Source organism: Prionailurus viverrinus, chromosome D3 (genome assembly GCF_022837055.1).
Source record: "Prionailurus viverrinus isolate Anna chromosome D3, UM_Priviv_1.0, whole genome shotgun sequence".
Taxonomy (NCBI): domain Eukaryota; kingdom Metazoa; phylum Chordata; class Mammalia; order Carnivora; family Felidae; genus Prionailurus; species Prionailurus viverrinus.
The window spans coordinates 49,783,139-49,806,970 of NC_062572.1; the positions used below are offsets into that span (position 1 = coordinate 49,783,139).

Below are 23,832 nucleotides of genomic sequence, written 5' to 3' on the forward strand. Positions count from 1 at the left end.
AATAAAAAAGATAAACTGATATAGATTAAAAGAGACTTAGGACACATATCAAACCAATGCAACACGTGGACCTTGTTTGGATTCTGCGGCAAACAATCACTAAAACATTTGTATGTTTTGGGGAATGCAAGCTGGTGCAGCCACTCTGGAAAACAGTATGGTGGTTCCTCAAAAAACTAAAAATAGAACTATCCTACGACCCAGCAATTGCATTACTAGGCATTTATCCACGGGATACAGGTGTGCTGTTTCGAAGGGACACATGCACCCCCATGTTTATAGCAGCACTATCAACAATAGCCAAAGTATGGAAAGAGCCCAAATGTCCATCGATGGATGAATGGATAAAGAAGAGGTGGTATATATATACAATGGAGTATTACTCGGCAATCAAAAAGAAGGAAATCTTGCCATTTGCAACTACGTGGATGGAACTGGAGGGTATTATGCTAAGTGAAATTAGTCAGTCAGAGAAAGACAAAAATCATATGACTTCACTTATATGAGGACTTTAAGAGACAGAACAGATGAACATAAAGGATGGGAAACAAACATAATATAAAAAGAGGGAGGGGGACAAAACAGAAGAGACTCATAAATACAGAAAACAAACAGAAGGTTACTGGAGGGGTTGTGGGAGGGCGGATGGGCTAAATGGGTAAGGGGCACTAAGGAATCTACTCCTGAAATCATTGTTGCACTATATGCTAATTTGGATGTAAATTTTAAAAAATAAAAAATTAAATTAAATAAATTAAGAAAAAAACATTTGGATGTTTTTAAGATAATCAGTGAAACTTGAAGATAGGCTGGCTATAATAAGAAGTAAAGAATTTTGATTAATCTTGTTGGGTGGAACAAGGGTTCTTCTCTGCCATAGATGCATACTGAAGTATTTACCAGCAAAAGCATAGGATGCCTGGGATTTGCTTTGAAATACTATAAACTTATTCATAAATGATTTGTGCAATTACAAATTAAATAAATAAATTGGCAGGCAAGTGGGTATGTGGGTGAATGGACGGATGGGTATAACTTTTTCAGGGAGGGAATCAATTCCAGGTGAATTAATTCAAATTAAATACGAAAGCAAAACAATAAAGCTTTTAGGACAAATAGAAGAATACCCTCATGTTCTCAGAGGGCAGGATTTACTAAACAATACTTAAAAATCACTAAACAAAAATGTGTTATACTATACATAACTCTATAAAGATGGTCTACTTTACACTATTTTAAAGGTACTTACTGCTGGTAAAAGAGACTGCATATTTTGATTAGAATCTGCTATTGTAGCAAGGTAGACCAAGTTCGTATGCAACATTTGCTGATACCTATTAAAACAAAACAAATATCAATATTAAAAATAATTTTCTTCCTATCTGTTTAAATACAAATAGCATTCTAATTATTTCTCGAGTTTAATAAAAGATTTATGTTACCTGAACATCAATAGCACTTCAATTTTTCCTAGTTCCTCTGCAAAATAATTCCAAATAATAAATACATTCAAAGATAATAATAAACACAGATCTTACCATTTGCTAGATACTGTTATAGTTGTCTTATATACCTATATATTTTATCTAGTCCTTAAACTAACACTATGAGGTAAAAGGTCATATTTTCTCCATTTCACAGATGAGGCAACTGAGGTTCAGAAAAGTTAGTAACATGTACAATATTAATGTTGTACAGCTTAGTAAATGGAATTACTGAGAAATGTACTGGCTCTATACATAGTACATGTGCTTTTAAAAAAGAGACCTAGAATGAAAGAATTCAACAAAACTGGTATGTTTATTCCCTTCCCTCTGCCATTTTCATGTTGCCAAAAACTTCAAAGCCAAGTACAGGCAACACGCTCTGCTAAAAATGTCAAAAAAGAGGTAGGAACCGGGGCGCCTGGGTGGTGCAGTCGGTTAAGCGTCCGACTTCAGCCAGGTCACGATCTCGCGGTCCGTGAGTTCGAGCCCCGCGTCAGGCTCTGGGCTGATGGCTCAGAGCCTGGAGCCTGTTTCCGATTCTGTGTCTCCCTCTCTCTCTGCCCCTCCCCCGTTCATGCTCTGTCTCTCTGTGTCCCAAAAATAAATAAACGTTGAAAAAAAAAAAAAAATTAAAAAAAAAAGAGGTAGGAACCACACAATTTTTTCTTCTCCTGCAGCAGTGACCAATAGTTTATGCCTGCTACAGTTATACTGCCCATCTATTGGGGCTCAGCATATAGAGAAGACAATGAACAGGTGTCTTCAATTACATATATACATATTCATATATATATGTATGAGACAAAATAATTACATATATATATATATATGAAACAAAATAACAGGACACCAATACCATTAAGAATTTACTTTTAAAAATACAGCAAATTCTCACTACTGCAATGAAGTGGTTAAACATGTTCATTGTGATCTTATGAATTGGTTTTGCTAACCTTCTGCAAATTAGTAATGATCCAGTTACTAGTGTTCGTCAACCCTCCAAATATAAACTTGAATCCTATACAAACTGTCAGGCTGTTTTAGAAACTGAGAAACATTAAATACAAGTTAAAATAATAAAAATAAGATAAAAGAACTTTATTCAGCTAAATAAAGTCTTCTAATACAGATCCCAGATGAAGTCATTCTCTAGACGCTATATAAGGAATCATAGTAAAGTTTTTGCTGCATTATTTTTTTCTATTAGAACTGGTTTCACTACTTTTTTCTTATTAGAGAAAAAAAACCTTATTTCTCAATTACCTTAAATTTTCCTGACAGGTTTATGCTCTTAATTTTTTTTTTTTACAAATTTATTGAGGTATAACTAAAATACAAAGAAACACATATATAATTTGTACAATTTGATGAATTTGGACATATACAAACACCTGTGACTACCATCATCACAAATCAAGATAATAGACATACCCAACACTTCCCAAAGTTCCTTTGTTTCCTTTTGTTTTTGATATTCTTGCTTAAAAATAATTTAGGCTGTTAACGCTTCTCCTCACATATTACCCTATGTTGCTCAATCAGAAACCATATGTTTGTTATAAGGACCAGAAATGATTAAATTGTACTGATCTATTCACAATGGTTAATTATGTTGTCAAAATTCTTACAACAGCACTAACAGGCACCACTAGCTGGAACTATTTCATTATTCTGTAGAGCTCTTGAATGGAATTTAAGATACAGGGTTCCCAAATCTTGCCATTTTTAATTAGAACATATAACCCATTTCAAAGTCTACTCCATGAAGTTTTTCTTTTCTTCTCTGAGTATTAATATGGCTTTAATATATTCAGATATGAGATTTGCTGACCACCCTGCAAAAATAAAAATAACAAACCTTACTAAGGGACTATGGTTTCCTCTAACTAACCCTTTAAGGAAAAATGTTAGTCATGCTGATTAGTCCTTAACAAGTCAATGTTAAATACTGTTAAATCTAATCTGCCAAGGTCTTAAAGCCTCATTTGTAAGATAATGAGAGAGTTAAAGTAGATTTCCAAAGTCCCTTATGGTTCTAAATATCTATAAATAGAGCATCTATTATGGAGTACCTTAATTTGTAAGCCATTTCCCCAACCTACATCTTTTTAACGTTCAATTTTGAAATCATTTTAAACTTACAGTTTTAAGAATAGTATAAAAAAACTCCCAAATATCTTTCTCCCATACTCCCCAATCATTGGCATTTCACGTCTTCCTCCGTATCTAAACACACACCAATATACACACACATGCAAGCACACACATACTTTTTTCAAAACCTTCTGAGAATCAGTTACAAACATAATACTTCTGACACTTCAGTGTCAACTTCCCCAAAACAAGGAAATTCTCATATACAACCACAGTACAACAAATTAATGTTGATATTAATTGATAATTAATTTATATTAATTAATTAATTAATTAGGACAGTAATATCATCTAATCCACAGAACCCATTCAAATTACTCCAATTGTCCCAATAGCCCTAAATCTTTTTACTTAATATAAGGTATCTTACCAATATTCAGTAGGTTTTCTTTTTTGTAAAACCGCATTATTTTTACAGCATTCATCTAATAAGCTTTTTCTAAGATCATTCAAGACTCAAAGATGAACAGTAATGAAAAGGTAGTATATATACATATTCTCTTATAAGTTTGTGTATATGTCACCCAAAAAGCAATGAACAAATATTCCAGAAGAATTTGGCTTCAGCTGACCCCAATGAAAGGATAATAAAAAGCAGATTCTTCTATAAATACTAAAGAAACATTTTCCTAAACTTCAAACACTATTACATTTATCACTGAATTAGTATTACTTTAATGTACATGCTTATTATCTCTAGAACAGTCTACATTAACAAAAGAAAATTGAGTGCTGATAAGGGCAGATATAAACATTTCAACATTTTACACTGGATGATGGTAACTTCCTACTACACACTCACAGACATTCCAGTACACCCGTAATTGTTAACCTATTCCATGAGAGGCAGTTACACTTCCCAAAGATTCCACTAAGAACCACTCCACCAATTATCTTGAACAACATAAAATAACCACTGTTAAATTTATTTATGTAACTAAAAAATCCAAGAAAGTCAGATCTCCTTTTTAACAAACAACCTTCACCAAGAAACTATGAAGATAGTATTTATAATAGAAATATAATTTATAGAATAAAAGTTATCTTCCATACTGGAGATTTAAAACTAAACTCTTTTACATAATGATTATTACAAAATTTTTGCATGAAAACCACTTACAGGACCCTCCGAAAGTTGCACCCATGACAAAATACAAAAAAAATAAGGGCTGATTTAAGTAAATATAGAAGTTGATATAGAAAATGCTCAAATCAGGGGCGCCTGGGTGGCGCAGTCGGTTAAGCGTCCGACTTCAGCCAGGTCACGATCTCGCGGTCCGGGAGTTCGAGCCCCGCGTCAGGCTCTGGGCTGATGGCTCAGGGCCTGGAGCCTGTTTCCGATTCTGTGTCTCCCTCTCTCTCTGTCCCTCCCTCCCCCGTTCATGCTCTGTCTCTCTCTGTCCCAAAAATAAATAAACGTTGAAAAAAAAAAATTAAAAAAAAAAAAAAAAAAAAAAAAAAGAAAATGCTCAAATCAAACACTACCATAGAGCAATAATAATAATAATACATTTAATACATTCTCACACGTATGTTATCAGAATTTAAAGAGAAGAGGACCTGTGCATATGAGCTCCGTAAGTGATTTACTGATTTTATTCAGTGTACCATGACTGTGTGTGTGTGTATGTAGATAAAAATACAGCAATATATACAAACATGCTACTGGTGAAAAATCTTTAGGTGGTGAGAATACAGTATTTGAGATCTCATTTTTATGTTATCTGTGTTTTTTAATTTTCTACAATTCATATGCTGCTCTCATAAAAATAAGGTTATTTTATATTTTAAAAAGTTTCAAAGTTATCACATCTTAAGGAATTGTTTAATTAAAACTGAACTACCAATTCCCAGATGCCTGTCATTTATTCATTTCCTCTTCATTTTCCTTTTCCTTTTCCCAATGCAAGAAAAAAGAACATTTAAGGTTGAGACAAGGAATTTTTTTCTCTTCACTCACAAAACAACAGTAACAAATTGAAAAAGAAAGACTAAAGAACTCTAAGAATGAAATTAAATCTATCAGGAAGAGCAAAGTATAAGACTATCTAAATCAATTTAAGCCCCATCTGCACAAAATACATGAGAAAATGAGCTCTATTCCAATATGCAAAGAAGGGGGAATTATCATTATACACAAAAAAGCTGAGAACATAAAGAACAAAACAGTATAAACTTTTGCTGACTCAAGTTGGAAAATTTGATTCTAGATCAACACTTCCCATCCATGTCATGTATAGCTGGGTCCTTTAAGAAATTCAATCAGTCCTATACCACAAAATCCCTTGGCTATCTGGCAGTTTAAAAAGCCATACGTGAGGGGCGCCTGGGTGGCGCAGTCGGTTAAGCGTCCGACTTCACCCAGGTCAGGTCATGATCTCGCGGTCCGTGAGTTCGAGCCCCGCGACAGGCTCTGGGCTGATGTCTCAGAGCCTGGAGCCTGTTTCCGATTCTGTGTCTCCCTCTCTCTCTGCCCCTCCCCGTTCATGCTCTGTCTCTCTCTGTCCCAAAAATAAATAAACGTTGAAAAAAAAAATTTTAATAAATAAATAAAAAGCCATACGTGAAAATAAGTATTCTAATCAGAACCTGTCAACTTTTATTATCCCATGGCTGATCTGAGGTAGCGAACTCCTTCCTACTGATTACTATCCATAGTTAAACTAAGGAAATAGATCAGCTAATTATTTTTTAAAGAACATTTTGAAATAAGGGCACCTGGCTGGATCAGTCAGAAAAGCATGTGACCCTTGATCTTGGAGTTGCAGGTTTCAGCCCCACATTGGGTGTAGAGATTAATTAAAAATAAAATCCTAAAGAAAAGAATATTTGGAAATATAAACAGATATGAAACAACATACATAAAGTAATGAAAATGGTCATATAAAATACAAAACGTACAAGTGACTAGAAAATAAAATATCCTAGTACTCAGACTTAAGTTTCTAAATATCATTCTCTAAAATACAATCAGGGCTTTGAAGAAATGGGTGATTCCAAACTGGAAAAGGAAAAAGTACAAGATGAGCCTAGAACATTTTGTAGTGCAAGAAAATAAGAAAATGCTCAAAAAATAATGGATGCTTACCAAGAGGCCATCTTGAGGGGTTCTAGTGGCCAACATCAGAAACAATTTAAGAAAGAAAACAGAATTACATATAACCTAAAGAATACAGTTAAGAACCCATAAGTCCATTCAGATATAAACGAATGAATGGAGGCAGGAAACGAGAAATTTTTTCTTAAAATGGGATTTCAAATAAATGTAGAAGGAATGATGGACTTAGTCACCATTTGGCAACCACCACAGTAATAACTGTTTCAATCAAGAATCCTTGCATGGTGGGTGCTAAAATTAATGTGTGAAAATATGAGAGGAAAGAAAGGGAAAGTATGAAACAGCTTGTGTGCGTCTCAAGGTATCTCCCCAACAAGATACACATATGAATTATAAAGAAAAAAATAATAACTTCACAGTGGAGAAACTGGCATCATCCTAATTGATTAAAATTCTCACAAATACTGGGAGGAAATTCTTATTCCCATGGCTCCCATTCATATGGCTACTTAAGAATACCCTGAAAAGGACACCACATCGTTTCTGTGATGCTCCTGCCGAAAGTGCGTAACATGAATCTAACCAAGGAAAACACCAGTCAAACCCAAAATGAGGGACATTCCACAAAATAACTGCTATGTACGCTTCAACAACATCAACAACATGAACAATAACAGATTGAAGACTGGTTCCAGATCAAATACTTAAGGCATGTGACAATTAAATTAAACATCTGATCCTGCACTGGATCCTAGACCAAAAAAATATATATACTAATGGGACAATCGGCAAAATTTTAAACAGGTCTGAAGTTTAGGTAATAGTATTGCATTCTTAATTTTAACGACTATACTCTGATTATTTAAGTATTTGTGTCTGTTTTTATAAAATACACACTGAGGTAGTTAAAGATAAGAGAATCATGGCTGCAACTTATTCTCAAATATTTCAGAGAAACGATATGGAGAAGAAATGAATGATATGGGGGGGGGGAGGAGTAATAAGGCAAGTAAGATAATATGTTAACATTTAAGGAATTTCAGTGATGGGCATAAGGCATTTCAGTGATGGGCATAAGGAATTTCTTACACTGTTTTTAAAACTTTTTTTCTAAGAGTTAAATTATTTCAAAATAAAAATTTTTAGAAAAAAATACCCCTTTTCACCAATCAGATGTGCAAAATTTTTTGAAAGATGACTAATATCCAGTGCTGGCAGAGGGTGTTGAAAACCAAGCCTCTGAAACCTGGCTAGGAGAAAGCAAACGAATACAATCTTTTTGCCGGGTAATTTGGCTATTAGGGATGGTCTCTGACCCAGCCATTCCATTTAGAAAATTCTAACCCATTAAAAATAGTGCACTTTGGGGGTGCCTGGGTGGCTCAGTCAGTTAAGCGTCCGACTTCGGCTCAGGTCATGATCTCACGGTCCGTGAGTTCGAGCCCCGCATGGGGCTCTGTGCTGACAGCTCAGAGCCTGGAGCCTGTTTCTGATTCTGTGTCTCCCTCTCTCTCTGCCCCTCCATTGTTCATGCTCTGTCTCTCTCTGTCTCAAAAATAAATAAACGTTAAAAAAAAAAAATAGTGCACTTTGTGCAAATGCACAAAAAATGTTTGGAAGGACAGGTACTAAACCATTAAAAGTAGTTACCCCTGTGGAAAGGAGAGAAGCCTAAGAATGAAAAGTAAACTGTGACTTGCTTTAACCTCTATAGACTTTTACACCCTATGATGTCCTTTCTACAATGACTTTTTACATGACTTTTTCATTTCAAAAATGTTAAACAGAAAGGAAAAAGACAAAGCAACCATGAGGGACTCAAAATTAGATAAAGCATGAATGAAGGGATAGCAAAAGTCCAGCACAGCAGGAAGGCCCATGTAGAGCCAAGAGCCAGGGCTGTTGGGAAAATCTACTTGGGAACAGACCAGTGAGATCTCTAGGAAAGACAGATGTCACAAAACTATGGTGAGAATAAAATATTCTAGGGCTGTGTTGTCCAACAAAGCAGTCACTAGGTAGAATGAAATGTGGCTGGTTCAAAATGACATTTTAGAGTAAGACTTACAAGGGATTTCAAAAAACTAGATACAAACAAGAGTGTAAACTATCTCAATATATACCGGGTATATATATTGGGTATATATTGGGTAGCTCAGGTACGTTGGGTAGCTCCATCAGTCAAGTGTCCAACTCTTAATTTCGGCTCAGGTCATGATCTCACATGTGAGTTCGAGCCCCTCATCAGGCTCTGCACTGACAGCACAAAGTCTGCTTGGGATTCTCTCTCCCCCTCTGTCTCTGCCCATCCCCTGCTCATGCTCTCTCGCTCTCAAAAGAAACAAACTTTAAAAAAATTAATAATAATAATATATTTATACTGATTATGTACTGAAGTGATAGAATTTTGGAAATAATGGGTTAAGTAAAATGTTATTAAAATTAATTTCTCTTGTTTCTTCTTACTTGTTTAATGTGTCTTACCAGCAAATGTAAAATTGCATTTGTGGTTTGCAATACATTTCTACTGGACAGTGGTATTCTAGAGACTTTTTAAAAAAATTTTTTAATGTTTATTTATTTTTGAAAGAGAGAGAGAGAGTGGGGGAGGGGTAGCGAGAGAGGGAGACGCATAATCTGAAGCAGGCTCCAGGCTCTGAACCGTCAGCACAGAGGCCGACAAGGGGCTTGAACTCAAGAACCTCGAGGTCATGACCTGAGCCAAAGTCAGATGCCCAACCTACTGAGGCACCTAGGAGCCCCTTCTAGAGACTTTTGATAAAATATTCAACTTGCTCCACTACATCAGATTCTATTAAGGATACCATTTATTTCCAACACATCACTTCAAAATAACAAGTTTGGTTCTTATGAATGATAACCAATTCTCTATTGCTTTGCTTTCTTAACCACATATATGGATGGTAACTATTCTATACATGTGAAGATCTAACTTTTCCACTGATCAGGCAACACACAAATTTGAAGTCATTATTTTACAATGCAAGATACCTTTAAAAAGAGAAAGAAAGATACCCACTGCATCCCAAAGAACAAATTTTTCTTTTGTAAAAATCAGGAAAAGTCATTAAAATGTGTATATGAACGTTCATAGAAGCATTATTCATAACAGCCAAGAAATGAAAATGTCCACTACCGATGGATAAATAAAACATAGTATAACCAACCACACAATGAATAATAACTCAGTGATAGGAAGTAGTCACGTACACTTCAACGTGGATGAATCTTGGAAAACATGCTAAGTAAAAGAACTCAGTCAAAAAAGACCACATATTGTAGCATCCATTAAATGAAATGTTCACAATAGGTAAATCTTACACAGGCAGAAGGCAGATTAGTGGTTATCAGGTGGTGAGGGATTAGGTGGAAATGGAAAGTTACTGCTAGTGGGTATAGGTTTCTCTTGGAGATGATGAAAATGCTCTAAAACTGAATAATAATACAACTCTATGAAGATACTACAAGCTTTGAATTGTACACTTTAAAACAGGTGAATTGCATGGTATATGAATTATATCTCAGTAAAGCTGTTATTAAAAAGAAAAGCAAAAAGTTAACCAACACGGAAATACGAAACAAAAAATTTTTTCATATCATTCTTACTGAGAACACTCTGAGGTCTTTCCTTTATTCTGATAGTCCATTATACACTGAATAAGATGGTTATTTTCATCCAACATCTGAAATAAAATTAGAAAAAGTTTATTGTAAATCCAGTGCATCATGTTAAATTTTCAAGAATCTTTCAGATTTCTAGAAATGTTTACTCTTAGGAACTGAACCCATTCAAGTCTTCTCAATCTTATTCTACACCTCTGGAATGATATGTTTAATCAACAATTTTTAAATAATTCTATTCCAATTATTCACCTTTTGAATTATTACCTGAAGCCCAGAAGAGGTTTCTTTTGTATTCAAACATTTTATTACCTCGACTGCCTGTAATAGAAACCTTAGCCTGTCCTGACTAAAAGGTAAGGGTCTAAGCTGACTTTGCATCATTCTTATGTTTTGCAGTAGTAAAGAAAAATTTCGTCTTATCCACAATGAATACATGAAAACGCCAGCCCATGAGGCTTGAGGAGATAGCTGGCTAGTTTCCCTGTGTTATACAGTATGGTTCTATGATTCTCCAAATATGGAATAATCAACTAGATAATTTATAAGCATGTACAATATTTATTACAGACTTTATGAGCTTACCTTAAAATTAAGTCGTCCCAAAAGTTTAAAAACAAAGCACGTATCAATTTATCATTCTATAGTCTCATAGCAATTCAAAGCAATACTGGATTTAAGGGTCAAATAATTCCTCTAAACAAGGTGGCATTGAGGAAAGAATACTGATGTAGCAATGAAAAGGCCAGTTAGTTTTAGTGCCAGCTTTGCAATCCTTTGCAAAGCACTTACGATTCTAGAGGCTCAGATTTATCTTAAGGTCAAGGGACAGGAGTAGATGTCCCTCCTGAACTTGGCCCACATTTCCCAAATTCAATAAGCATAACATAATACCAAAATCACTCTATCTGAATAATTTAATGTACCTCTTTTAAGTAAAAAAACACAAAAATCCATTTAACATTAATTGTGACTTTCTTCCTGCATAGGAATAATTTTCACTTGCTAAAAAAAAAAAAAAAGGAAAAAAAATACTGACATCCTCTTCCAAAAAGTGTACTTATTTCTTAAATAGAATCACTGGATGCCAAAAAAAATGTGTCTTTAAAATCCCTTAGTCCAGTCTAATGATTTCACAACGTATCTTCTCAGTCGATTCCTCAACCTAACAAACTTCACCATTAGAATCTATCTTCTCATTTCTAACATCAATCCCTCACACTGTAAAATAAGTCACTGAATTTGGAATCCATGTTCTCTTCTCATCTGAGAATGAAAACTAATTGATCTGCATCTCCTGAATTAATCACCAATAAACATCTTAAGATGTATGGAAGAAAAACTCTTTTTGGAAAACCAACCCACCCACCAACCTCAGAACTCTTCTACAGTCCAAAAATAAAAGTAAAAAGTGAATCCCTCCAGAAACCTGTTTTTCGTGTATGTACTTGCAGCTGATTGCCAGCCTGCAGACTTAGCCCAATGCACTGTATGAATGCACTGCATCTCCAGGCACTGACAAGCGGGTTTGTTCATAAAATAAAGCAACAGTTGGGCAAATGTCAAATGCCACACCAGAAAGAACTTGACAGTGAACAGAAGCCCATTAACATAATCTACTAGGCATACATCGGTGCCCTGACTGGTACGAAAAGTTGATTTTTCTTCAACTTCCGTCCTCATCTCCGTGTATACAACAAAACTTAAATATTTAAGGTAAACTGCTAGATTTAGAAAGTAACTTTTCAAAGTCTGGCTGACTAAAATTGAAAATACTGTCTTGCTCACAGGCAACACGGGGTAGCGGACAATAAAGAACCTTTGTGTCCCTAACTGGCAGTAACACAGCAGCGACAGAGGCACTACCCTCTAAAAAGGGACGCACCTCCCCGACTATTTATCACGACTTCTGCAATAGGTCACGATTATCAGATCGTCTCCACCACTAGACTCCAAGTTCCATGAAGGCAGGGACCATGGCTCACCACCGTAGCCTCAGCACCTAGAGTAGGCGCTCAGTGAGTATCTCCTGATGTACACGGATAGGGAGTGAATCCGGGAGGGAGAGGAGAACTCCGAGGGTAACCCCGAAGTCCAGGGGGCCCTCCTTCGCCCGCCCCTCGGACTCTTGCAGCGTCCCCCCTCCCCTCCAAGTTCTCCAGCAAGCTCCCCAAGTCGGCCGGAGTGCGCAGCGCAACAGAGGGCGGCGACCCGCGCTCCGACTTCCCCTCGGCCTCCCGCGACCCGAGATCGGGTGTGCGCGAAGCAGCCGCGGCGCGCTGGGCGGGGCGACGCCAAAGTAACTCCGGAGCGACGCGCGGGGCCGCGGGGGGCGCCGGCTCCGACAAACAGCCGTTCCCCGCGCGGCCGCTGCCGCCGGGCGCACGCGCCCCGCCGCCGGAACGCCGCCCCATCCCTAGAGAAATCCAGCGGCGGTTACTTGGGCTTTTGTGCCTGTAGGAAAGAGCCCAAACGCGCGAAGGACTCCGTGGGAGAACCGGTTCGCCGCCTTCCGCCACCCACTCAGGCACAGCCCGCGGCTCGGGTTCCCACACACGACCGCCTCCCAGCAGGCCCGCCTCCGCCCCTGGCCCGGCCGACTCCCGGGCCGGCCCCGGGTGGCGCTCCCAAGGGCAGGATGGGCCTGGCATCCCCGACCCCACAAGGCTTCACCTTCTGAATCGCAGCGGGAGTGATCTCCCCCTTGCCTCGCTGCCTCGGGGCTGCGAACGCAACAGACATGTTGCCGCCGTCACCACTACGGGCAAGTCCCGAGCGCTCCGGGTGAACGGCAAACTGGGGGAGAGACGCCGGCCTCTCGGGCCGAACCACCTCGGGAATGCGGGGAGGGGGGATGCTCCGGCGCCGAACGAAGAGCCGGCCGGCCTGGCCTACAGGAGTTACTCCGGACCATAGAAGTCCTCTTTTGGCACGTTACCAGCGAGGCATTGCCTCGCAGCACTGCCCTGCTCTAGGTAGACCTCTTGTCCTTCCTCCTTTCGTGACCCGTCCCCCCTCCCTTTTGAGCTAGTGGTAGGGCCGCGCCCCAGTCCTCCCTCCGCTTCAGCGATTCAGGAAATGGTCCCGCCGCCGCGGGAGAAGGAGAGGCTGGGGCAGACCCTGTCACAGGAAATGCGAGCGGCCCGAGCCGGCCCGCCCCTTTCGCGCGGGTGCAACTTGCCTCTCTCTCCGGCGCGCTGAAACCTCCAAGTGCGTTTCGGCGCTCGGCTCTAGATCTGGTTCAGTTTTTCCAACTTCATCTTAACCCCGCGCCCCCGGGGAAGAAGTGGCCGCCCCAGGTTGTCCGGGCACGGTGGAGAGGAAAGGAGGAAGATCAAGACCCTCAAGTTCGTGCAAACCCGTGGAGCATCTGCCGAGATGTGCAGAGGTGTGCAAGGTCTAGGTGAACGCGGATTCGCTGGTTTAAACGGCTCGGCTACGCCCCAAAGGCGCACCTCGGACTTCACAGTCTCGCACGCACACACAAGCATGCCTAACAATTTGAAAGTAAACCTGACCCCGAATCGGGAAACGAGGGCTGTGTCCAGTACTCAGGGGCAGTCGGCCAACTTGGCTAGAGAGCCAGAGGAGAGTAGTTCGCCTCTTGGGACAAGCCCTTAGCAGAAAAGTGCGTTGATTTCGTCTGACTTGGATCTTTGGGATTAAGTTTTGAGATAGGACACCTTCACTCTTTTACAATTATATACTTAATGCCGTGTAAATTAGGCCCAAAATGCCAGGCTTCAAATATGCGTGCGGCGGCGGGGGACCCAAAGGTCTCTAATTATGGCAGGAACACAGGCAAATGTGGGTAATGTGCTGGAGGAAGGGCGAGGCAGGTAATTATTCTGTAAATTTGAACTTCCATATAACACAAAGGAAATGTTTATGTAAAATGTCATCCAACACTAATGAGGCTCAAATATCAAGCCCTTCCTTTACATATAAAATAAACTGGAGGGGCACTGGGTGGCTCAGTGGGTTAAGCGTCTGACTTTGGCTCAGGTCATGATCTCTCAGTTTGTGGGTTCGCAGGGCTCCGCGGTGAGAGCTCAGAGTCTGGAACCTGCTTCAGATTGTGTCTCCCTTTATCTCTGCCCCTCCCCTTGCTCTCTCTCTCTCTCAAAAACGTTAAGAAAAAAATTTTTAATAGACTGGGAAAATTAAGAAAAATGCGTATTTTAAAAAATATTTGTTTCAAATACATGCTCTTCACAAAAGGTCCTAAATTTCATTGAGTAAGCAAATGTGGGTGTATTCTGTGTGCTAGGCTTTATGCTAGGCACCTAGGATTCAACTGTGAATAACATGGACATGGAACCTGCTCTCTTGGAGTTTATATTCTGATAGGGCTGACAGAGTAGAAACAAATATGTAAATATATAAACTTCTAAGAAAGACTAGAAGCCTAACAAGGTACTGAAAGAACGATGAGCACTCACATGAATTAGGGTGGAATGCCTTCTCTTTAAACTGACATCTAAAGGATAAAAAGACTCAAGCCATCCTAAGAATATAGGGAAGAGAACTTATACTCCTAATAGTCAGTGTTGTCAACAAATTTTTATCTTTCACTACCCTAAGCCTTAAAAAACAAACGAACAAGAAAAAACCACTGTTATATTTGGAGTTAATTGTAATCACATGAAATTGGAAAAACTAGAATTTAGAACAGAACCTACTTCTTGTCCACCATCAACACAGTATGTCCAACACCTGGCTTTCATCATCATGTCTTGATGTTTACAGGAAAGTACTTTAAATTGTTAAGAGCAATATTTCAGTAGGAAAAATGAAACAATCCTACTGCTCCATTTATGTCTGCTTGGCAGATAGCACCAAAATCTTAACATGAACCTGTGGCAGTAGTCTGAATTTCTGTATTACAGTATAAAAAAAAAGAGTGCCAAGGAGACTTACATTCCAAGGAGGTACCCAAAGATCAGCACCTTCTTTGTCTAAATTTTAGCTCCCCAACATCAGGAAAAAATCAATGAAAAATAGGTAACAGGTCAGCGAAGGTGTTTATTTCTTCAGAGTAGCAGGTTAGGCTCTAGGGCACTAGGCATAAATAACCACAGCCTTCTCTGTGATGGCATGTGTGCCATAAAAATACCATTATTTTCTATGTCCATCACATGACATTGATAGGGGGCCACTGGAGTAAAGATCCAGCTAGAAATACAAATGATCTCCTAAGAGAAGACACTTTAAAGGGACCCTATGTTTACTCTCAAGCTTCCTTGGTAAACACGGTCAGTCAGCTTGAACTGCAAAAGTAGAAAATTCAGATATCGAGCAGAAAAGTTGTAACTTGGAGGAACCTTTTTACAATTTTGGAGTCTTTATAACTGTAAGAGCCTTGAGTTAGGGGAAAGACAGTTTGGGACACAGTAAATCTTGTCTCATTTGACCATTAGTTTGGGGAGAAAGGAATCCCAAAGTACAAATTGAGTGGTAGCAGATTTGGGAGAAAAAGGAGAATAAAGAGTACCCAGTACTTAGTTAAGGAGAAAACAAAAAATGAAGATGGGAAGTTGACCCAAGTCTGAGAAATGACTCTAGGAACTTAAAACTGACCTACCCAGGCAACCATTTTCCCAACCAGAAAAATCAGTCCCATTATTTAGATTCACCTTGGTCTGAGATATCTGAAGATGGAATTGAGGTCATATAACAAAGAGGTGAAAGGGTTTTTTTGTTTTGTTTTGTTTTTTTTGTCTGAGAATAATCCTAATAGAACTATACAGTGGTTTAGAATAAGTAAAATAATCTACATGAACTATTCATTCTTGATTATTCATACCAATGAATATAGACACTTTTAATGAATGTAAGAAAATTGTCCATGTTTGATTTTTCAAATGTTTCAATTTTTTGTGTTACATGAATTTATATTCCTCAGATGTATTTCACCAAACTGATAAAATGAGGTGTTCCAAGAATATGCTTAATTTTAAGTATATCATGGCATTAAAAATTATTTCAGTTCACAAAAAAAAATCATACATGTATAGATAATTGAGATTACTTTCATCTAAGCATTTCTTTAATACATATTGTTTTATAATAATATTCAGCTAAGTGAAATAAGTCATACAGAGAAAGACAGATACCATATGTTTTCACTCCTGAGAAACTTAACGGAAGACCATGGGGGAGAGGAAGGAAAAAAAAAGGTTAGAGAGGGCGGGAGGCAAACTATAAGAGACTCTTAAAAACAGAACAAACTGAGGGTTGATGGGGGGTGGGAGGGAGGGGAGGGTGGGTGAGGGGTACTGAGGAGGGCATCTGTTGGGATGAGCACTGGGTGTTGGTTGTATGGGAACCAATTTGACAATAAATTTCATATTAAAAATAATATTCAGAATATCACATTTGCTGATATTTGAAGCCCCTTTGCTGCCATAAATTCCTTGAACACGGGGAGGGGCACAGACCAAGCCTGTTTGCTCATAATTGGGCTCAGAGCAAAACCGGTCAGGTAGTATCTTTCAAAATATTTCTGCTCACTGTCTCCATGGCATTTGATGAGTTATTTTGAGTTGTGGCTTCCACACATTTCAAGACCATAAGAAGAACAGCATATATCTATATAAATAATCATTATGCTAGGCAAAACCAAATCACCTTTCCCAATTCTCCTCAAAAGACTATTTCCAATACTCCAGAAGGTTTCATTCAAAGTAGACTATAACAAAGACTACCCAGAGCATTTCCATCTCTTCTTACATTATCAAGCATTGAATGAATTAAGGAGGAGCTGAATCAAATATATTTGGGGAGTTAATGCTATACCAAAGTATTGCTTTTCTAAAATAAGCTTTTATGTGAAGCTCTATTCAATCTTAACTCACTGTGACAAATGCACAGGTTTGGAGTCCCCAGTTCTTCCACCTTTGGCATGACACCGGACACTACATTTTGTATTTCATTCACCTTCCTGAAAAATAACCACCCTATCTAAAAGGCTATTAAAAATAAGTGTTTAGGGACACTACAGTGACTCAGTCAGTTGAGCATCAGACTTCAGCTCAGGTCATGATCTCACAGTTTGTGGGTTTGAGCCCAGTATTGGGCTCTGTGCTGACAGCTCAGAGCCTGGAGCCTACTTTGGATTCTGTCTCCCTCTCTCTCTGCCCCTCCCCCACTTGTTCTCTGTCTCTCTCAAGAATAAATAAACATTAACAAAAAGAAATAACAGTGTTTATTATTTATTATGCACTACCACTAAGTGACTATCTTAGACTAGACTCTTTAAGATTGTCCCAATTTTAATGGATAAAATATGTAAAAACACATAGGATATTATAAATTACTAAACAAGGATAAGATTTGTACTTAATAATATAATAGAGAAAAATACATCAAGACACAAAATGGTCTAAAATACCTAATATGCAGTCTACCCTTAAGAAATATTTTGGCTAGGTAGCTCTTTCTGCCCGTGGGTCCTGTCTCCCTGCTTTAATTGCTTTAATCAGCTCCAGACTCCCATCACTCCAAAAACCCATCAATACTAATGGCAGATATAATTATAAGAAAAAATATTTGGGGGTGCCTGGGTGGCTTAGTCGGTTGGGCATCGAGCTTAAGTCATGATCTCACAGTTTGTGAGTTCAAACTCCACATCAGGCTCTGTGCTGACAGGGTGGAGCCTGCTTGGGATTCTCTCTCTCTCCTTCTCTCTCTGCTCTTTCCCCCCACCCCGCCCTCTCAAAATAAATAAACTTAAAAGAATAAAAAAACAATTGTTTTAAAAGTAAAACTATAAAACTTCTGCAAAAAAACAAATAGCAGAGAATCCTCATGACCTTGAATGAAACAGACATTTCTTAGATAAGACACAAAAGGCAAGAAACATAAAAGAAAAATTTGATAAATTGAGTTTCATTAAAACTAAAAACTCTGGGGGACACCTGGCTGGGTCAGTTGGTACAGCATGTGACTCTTGGTCTCGAGGTCATGAGTTAGAGCCCCACATTGTGTACAGAGATTGCTAAACAAAATGAAAGCTAAAAATTAAATTTAAAACTCTGTTCCTCAAAGATATCATAAGAAAATGAAAAGGCAAGCCTAGGGTGCCTAGGTGGCTCAGTCAGTTAAGCAACTGACTCTTGGTTTTGGCTCAGGTCACGATCTTGCTGTTTGTGAGATCAAGTCCCACATTGGGCTCTGTGCCAATGTAGAGCCTGCTTGGGATTCTCTCTTTCTCTCTCTCTCTCTCTCTCTCTCTCTCTCTCTCTCTCTGCCACTCCCCTGCATACATGCTCTCTCCCTCTCCCTCTCAAAATAAATAAACTTTAAAAAAATGTAAAAAAGGAAAAAGAAAAGGCAAGCCATAATCTGGGAGAAAAGATAATGAATTTATGAAACATTAAAACAAAGAATTACAACTCAATATGACAAACAATCCTACTAACAAAATGGACACAAGACTTGACACATGACTTGGAAATGATTTACGAGTGGCCAATAAACACATGAAAAGTAGTTCTCCATCATTAATCATCATGGAAATGCAAATTAAAGCCATAGTGAGAAACCACTACATACCCACTAAAACTTCCAGAATTAAAGAGTGACATCATAACACTTCGACAAGTATGTGGAACAACTAGAAACATTCATATATTGCCTGTGGGAGTACAAATGATACAACCACATAGAAAAACAACTAGTAATTATTATAAAGTTTAACATGCAGCTATCGTATGATCCAGCAATTGCACCCTCGGGTATTTATTCCTTACCCAAAAGAAATGAAAACGTATTGCCCACACCAAGACTGGTACATGAGTATTCATAGCACCTTTGATAAAAATACCGTAAAGTTAGAAACAACCCAAATATTCAACACAAGTGAACAGATAAATAAATTATGATACATTTATGTAATAGAATACTACTCAGGAATAAAAAGGGCTGAAATATTAATATACACAGCAAAATGGATGAATCTCAAAAACATTAGCTTGCATAGAAAAAGTCACACAAAAGGGTACTGTCGGTTCCATCTATATAAGAATCTAAATAAGGCAAAGTCAATTTATAGTGACAAAGTAGGTCAGTAGTTGACTAGGAATGAGGATGGGGGACATGGTGACTGCAAAGGAGCAAAACGGAATGTTTTGAGATGATGAAAATAATCTATATTTTTATTGTGATCATAATTACATGGGTGTATCCATTGGTAAAAATTCATCTTTAAATTCTTGTTGATATTGCACTGAATACCTAAATCAATTTGAGTTTGCCAATTCATGAATCTGATATATACCTCCCCTTACTTAGATCTTCATTAGATTCTTCCAATAATATTTTAGTTTTTTCTGTGTAGAGGTCTATATGTATTTCCTGGAAATATACTATACACATGATATCTTTTTTCTTAAGTTTGTTTGTTTATTTATTTATTTATTTATTTATTTATTTATTTATTTATTTATTTATTTAGAGAAAGAGAGACCAGGGGAGGGACAAAAGGAGAGGGAGAGAAAGAATCTCAAGCAGGCTCCGCATTGTCAGCGCAGAGCCCAACATGGGGCTCAGTCTCATGAATCGTGAGATCATGGACCTGATCTGAGATGAAGAGTTGGACGCTTAACCGACTGAGCAACCCAGGCGCCCCACTTAAAATCTGATTTCATTTCCCTAATTATCTGCTTTTGCTTCACAGAAATATAGTTGATTTGTTTTATGTCAATCATGTGTCCATCAAGCTTCCTAAATTCACTAATATTAGCGATTTATCTATAATTTATTTTGGACTCTTTATTACATATACAATTAGGTCATGTAAAAATGATATGATTTTCATTTCTTCCTTTCCAATACTCAAAGTTTTTCTTTTTTCTTGCCTTATGTTTCCTAAAAAGAACTCCAGTTACAAAGTTATATAGAAGTGACAAGAGCAGGTACTCTCAGGTATGTTGCTGATCTCAAATTTTAAAAAAGTTCCAATATTTCACCATCAGAAATGATGTTTTCTGGAGGTTTCTTGTAGATCCCCTTAGCAGATTAAGGAAATTCCTTTCAATGTTTAAATTATGAGTCAATAAGATTGTATGAGACAGTGGATTTCGGCTCTTCGGCATTTATTGAGGTAGGGTTTATTCCCATTTCAAGAGTCAGCAAACTTTTTCTATAAAAGACCAGGTAGTAAATATTTCAGGTTTTGCAAGCCACCTTGGCTCTGTTACAATTATACAACTCTGTCATTTTAGCAGGAAACAATAATAGACAATATAGAAAAGAATATGCTAGTTGTTTTCTAGTAAAGCTGTATTTACAAAAATAGGTATAGTGGCCAGCCAGATTTGGTTCCTGGGCAGTAGTTCGATAACTCCTGTTTTATTCTGTTAATGTGGTGAATTACACTGATTGCTTGCTAGAATAACTCAACTTAGTTGTGATGTACATGTGATGTATATTTTTTTGTATATTGCTTGTTTCTGTTTATTCTTTGCTTAGGATTTTTATATACATGTTCATGTGTGAAAATGACCTGCAATTTTCCTTTCTTGTACTATCCTCAGGTTTTGCTATTAAGATTATGCAGCTTCATGGGCATCTGGCTGGCTCGGTCAGTGGAGCATGTGACTCTGATCTCAGGGTCATGAGTTTGAGCCCCATGTTAGGCATGCAGCTTACTTAAAAAAAAAAAGTTATACTGTTTCATAAAACATGTACGGAAGCAGTCTCCCTTTTGCTATTTCTGTGATGACTTTATGTAAGATTGGTGTTATTTCCTTCTTAACTTCTCCATAGAATTCACTAGTGATACCCCTGGGCCAAGTGTCTTTGTGGTAATGTTTTGTTTCTGGATTTAATTTCTTTAACAGATTTGGAACCGCTGAGACATTTCTCTTTTCATTTTTCATATTGTGTCTTCTCTTTTTTCTTGATTACTCCTGCCAGCCATTTATCAATTTTATTAGCTTTTTTAATGGTATAACTTACAGTTTTCTTTACATTCCCCATTATATATTGTGTATTTCATTGATTTCTGTTCTTTATTATTTTCTTTCTTCTACATTCTTTGGGTTTAATAAGCTGTTTTTTAATGTAACATCTTAAGGTAATGATTCTTAGTCTTTCTCCTTTTGTTTGATATATATACATATATAATGTTTATTTATATTTGAAGGAGTGAGAGAAAAAGAGAGAGAGAGAGAGAGAGAGAGTGTGTGTGTGTGTGTGTGTGTGTGTGCGCAGAGAGGGGCAGAGAGACACAGAGACAGAATCTGAAGTAGGCTCCAGGCTCTAAGCTGCCAGCACAGAGCCTAATCTGACTCTGGCCTCAGGTCATGATCTCCTGGTTCATGAGTTCAAGCCCTGCATCAGGCTCCACAAGAGCATAGAGCCTCTTGGGGTTCTTGTTCTCTCTTCTCTCTCAGTCCCTCCCTTCCTTGCACTTTCTCCCAATAAATAAACAAACTTTTAAAAAATACATTTCTTAATTTTCAAATACATGGGTGTTTTCTAATTATGTTACTGATTTCCGGCTTAGTTCTCTGGGGCCAGAGAATATATTTTTATGCTTTTACTTCTTTGAAATTTGTCAAGCTGGCTTGACAGCCACTTTTTTAAGTGTTTGATATTTGCTCAAAATGTATGTGTAGTCTATAGTTCTTAGGCATGGTGTTTTTTGTATTTTGATTTTTTTTAACGTTTATTCATTATTGAGAGACAGAGAGACACAGAGCGTGAGCAGGGGAGGGGTAGAGAGAGGGGAGACATAGAATCTGAAGCAGGCTCCAGGCTCCAAGCTGTCAGCACAGAGCCCGACGTGGGCTCGAACTCACAAACCGTGAGATCATGACCTGAGCCAAAGTCAGACACCCAACCAACTGAGCCACCCAGGTGCCCCAGGCATGGTGTTTATATGTGCGTATATATTAGACAAAGATTGTATTCCTTGAATATTCTATATTGTTTTTAATTTTTTTATCTGCTCATTTTATCAATTACCAAGAAAACTGTGTTAAAATCTCCAGCTATAATTGTCAGTTTCTCTATTTCTCCTTCAGTGCTATCAATTTTTACTTTATCCTAAATATATGGTTGGTGTTAGGTAGAAAGTTAGAATTAAGTATTCCTAGGAAATTAAACCTTTTATCATTACAAGATATCCCTCAATATCTCTTGCTATCCATCTTGACCTGAAGTATACTTTGTTTTACTATATACTAACTCTTTTTTTTTTTTTTACATTTATTTATTTTTGAGAGACAGAGTGAGACAGAGTGCGAGCAGAGGAGGAGCAGGCAGAGAAGCAGACACAGAATCTGAAGCAGACTCCAGGCTCTAAGCAAGAAGTCAGCACAGAGCCCAATACGGGGCTCGAACCCACAAACTGTGAGATCATGACCTGAGCCAAAGTCAGACACTTAACTGACTGAGCCACCCAGTCACCCCATATACTAGCTCTTTTTGCTTAGTATTTGCATGATATCTTTCTCACCCTTTTACTTTCAATTTTTTTTTACCTCTTAGTTTAACGTTTATCTCATGTTGCATATAGGTGCAATTTCTTTTTTTTTTTTTTTTAAGTTTTTTAATTTATTTTGAGGGAGAGAGAGCATGTGCAAGCAGTAGGAGGGGCAGAGAGAGAGAGGCAGAGAAAATAATCCCAAGCAGGCTCCGCGCTCTCAGAGAATATAAGTATTAATGTAGTTATCTTGAAGGCTACTAAAATACTATTTGCTTTCTATTTTCCATGTTGTTATATGTTTCTTTTTCTTTCTTTTTAGTGTTCTTTTTTGTTATTACCTTATTATAATAAAGTATTATAATATACATGGTTACATATTTTTATATGGTTCTCTAAGAAAACCCCAGAGATTATGCATTTTGGATCCATCAGTCTAATATAAATTAGAAATTCTACTACTTTCTGAAACAATGAAGGGAAGTTAGAATATTCAACTTCATTTGTCCTACCCAAATTATATATTGTTTTTTCAATATTTTAATACTATTTATAAGCTCCTAGGGACTATTTTATTCAGTTAATTTTTTTTTTTATCTTATGCATATGTTTACTCTTGATGGTCTTTATTTCTTCCTCCATCTCCAAATTTCCATTTACGATAATTTTCTTCTGCCTAAAGAACATTCTTCAGTATTTCCTCAATGAGTGTTTGCTAGTGACTAATCCTTTCTGGTTTTGCATGAAAAAAAAAAAAAAACAACTTAATTTTGCCTTCAATTTTAAAGGTTATTTTCATTAGAAATATATTATCATACCAGCTTTATAGGTATTTTCTTTTAGCATGTTGAAGGTAACATTCCATGTTAGTGTAGAAGTCAGCTGATAGTGTTATTATCTTCTTTTTTGTAATATACCTATGTTTTTCTTTAGATATTTTTAAGGTTTTCTCAGTGTCTTTGGTTTACAGCAGATTTATTGGGTTTTTTCTAAGTGTGAATTTCTTTTATTTATCCTGCTTATTGTTAATAGTTTTTCTTAAATCTGTTGCTTGATTC

General features: G+C 37.5%; 1 protein-coding gene across 6 annotated transcripts in view; it reads right to left on the reverse strand.

The window, feature by feature from the left end:
• Positions 1–13,702, reverse strand: part of SS18 (SS18 subunit of BAF chromatin remodeling complex) — an 88,937-nt gene extending 75,235 nt beyond the window's left edge. Inside the window, exons 1-3 of one of the 6 annotated variants that reach the window (XM_047827640.1) lie at positions 13,523–13,702; positions 10,327–10,403; positions 1,250–1,334 (exon numbers count right to left, since the gene is read on the reverse strand). In XM_047827640.1, the coding sequence (XP_047683596.1) occupies positions 1,250–1,334; positions 10,327–10,403 (162 nt within the window). In that variant the 5' untranslated portion in view covers positions 13,523–13,702. Of the gene's footprint in view, positions 1–1,249; positions 1,335–1,442; positions 1,480–10,326; positions 10,404–12,226; positions 12,455–13,014; positions 13,312–13,522 lie in introns of those variants that run through there. The other 5 variants (XM_047827642.1, XM_047827643.1, XM_047827644.1 and 2 more) reach the window with 5 other exon arrangements.
• Positions 13,703–23,832: the final 10,130 nt, after the last annotated feature.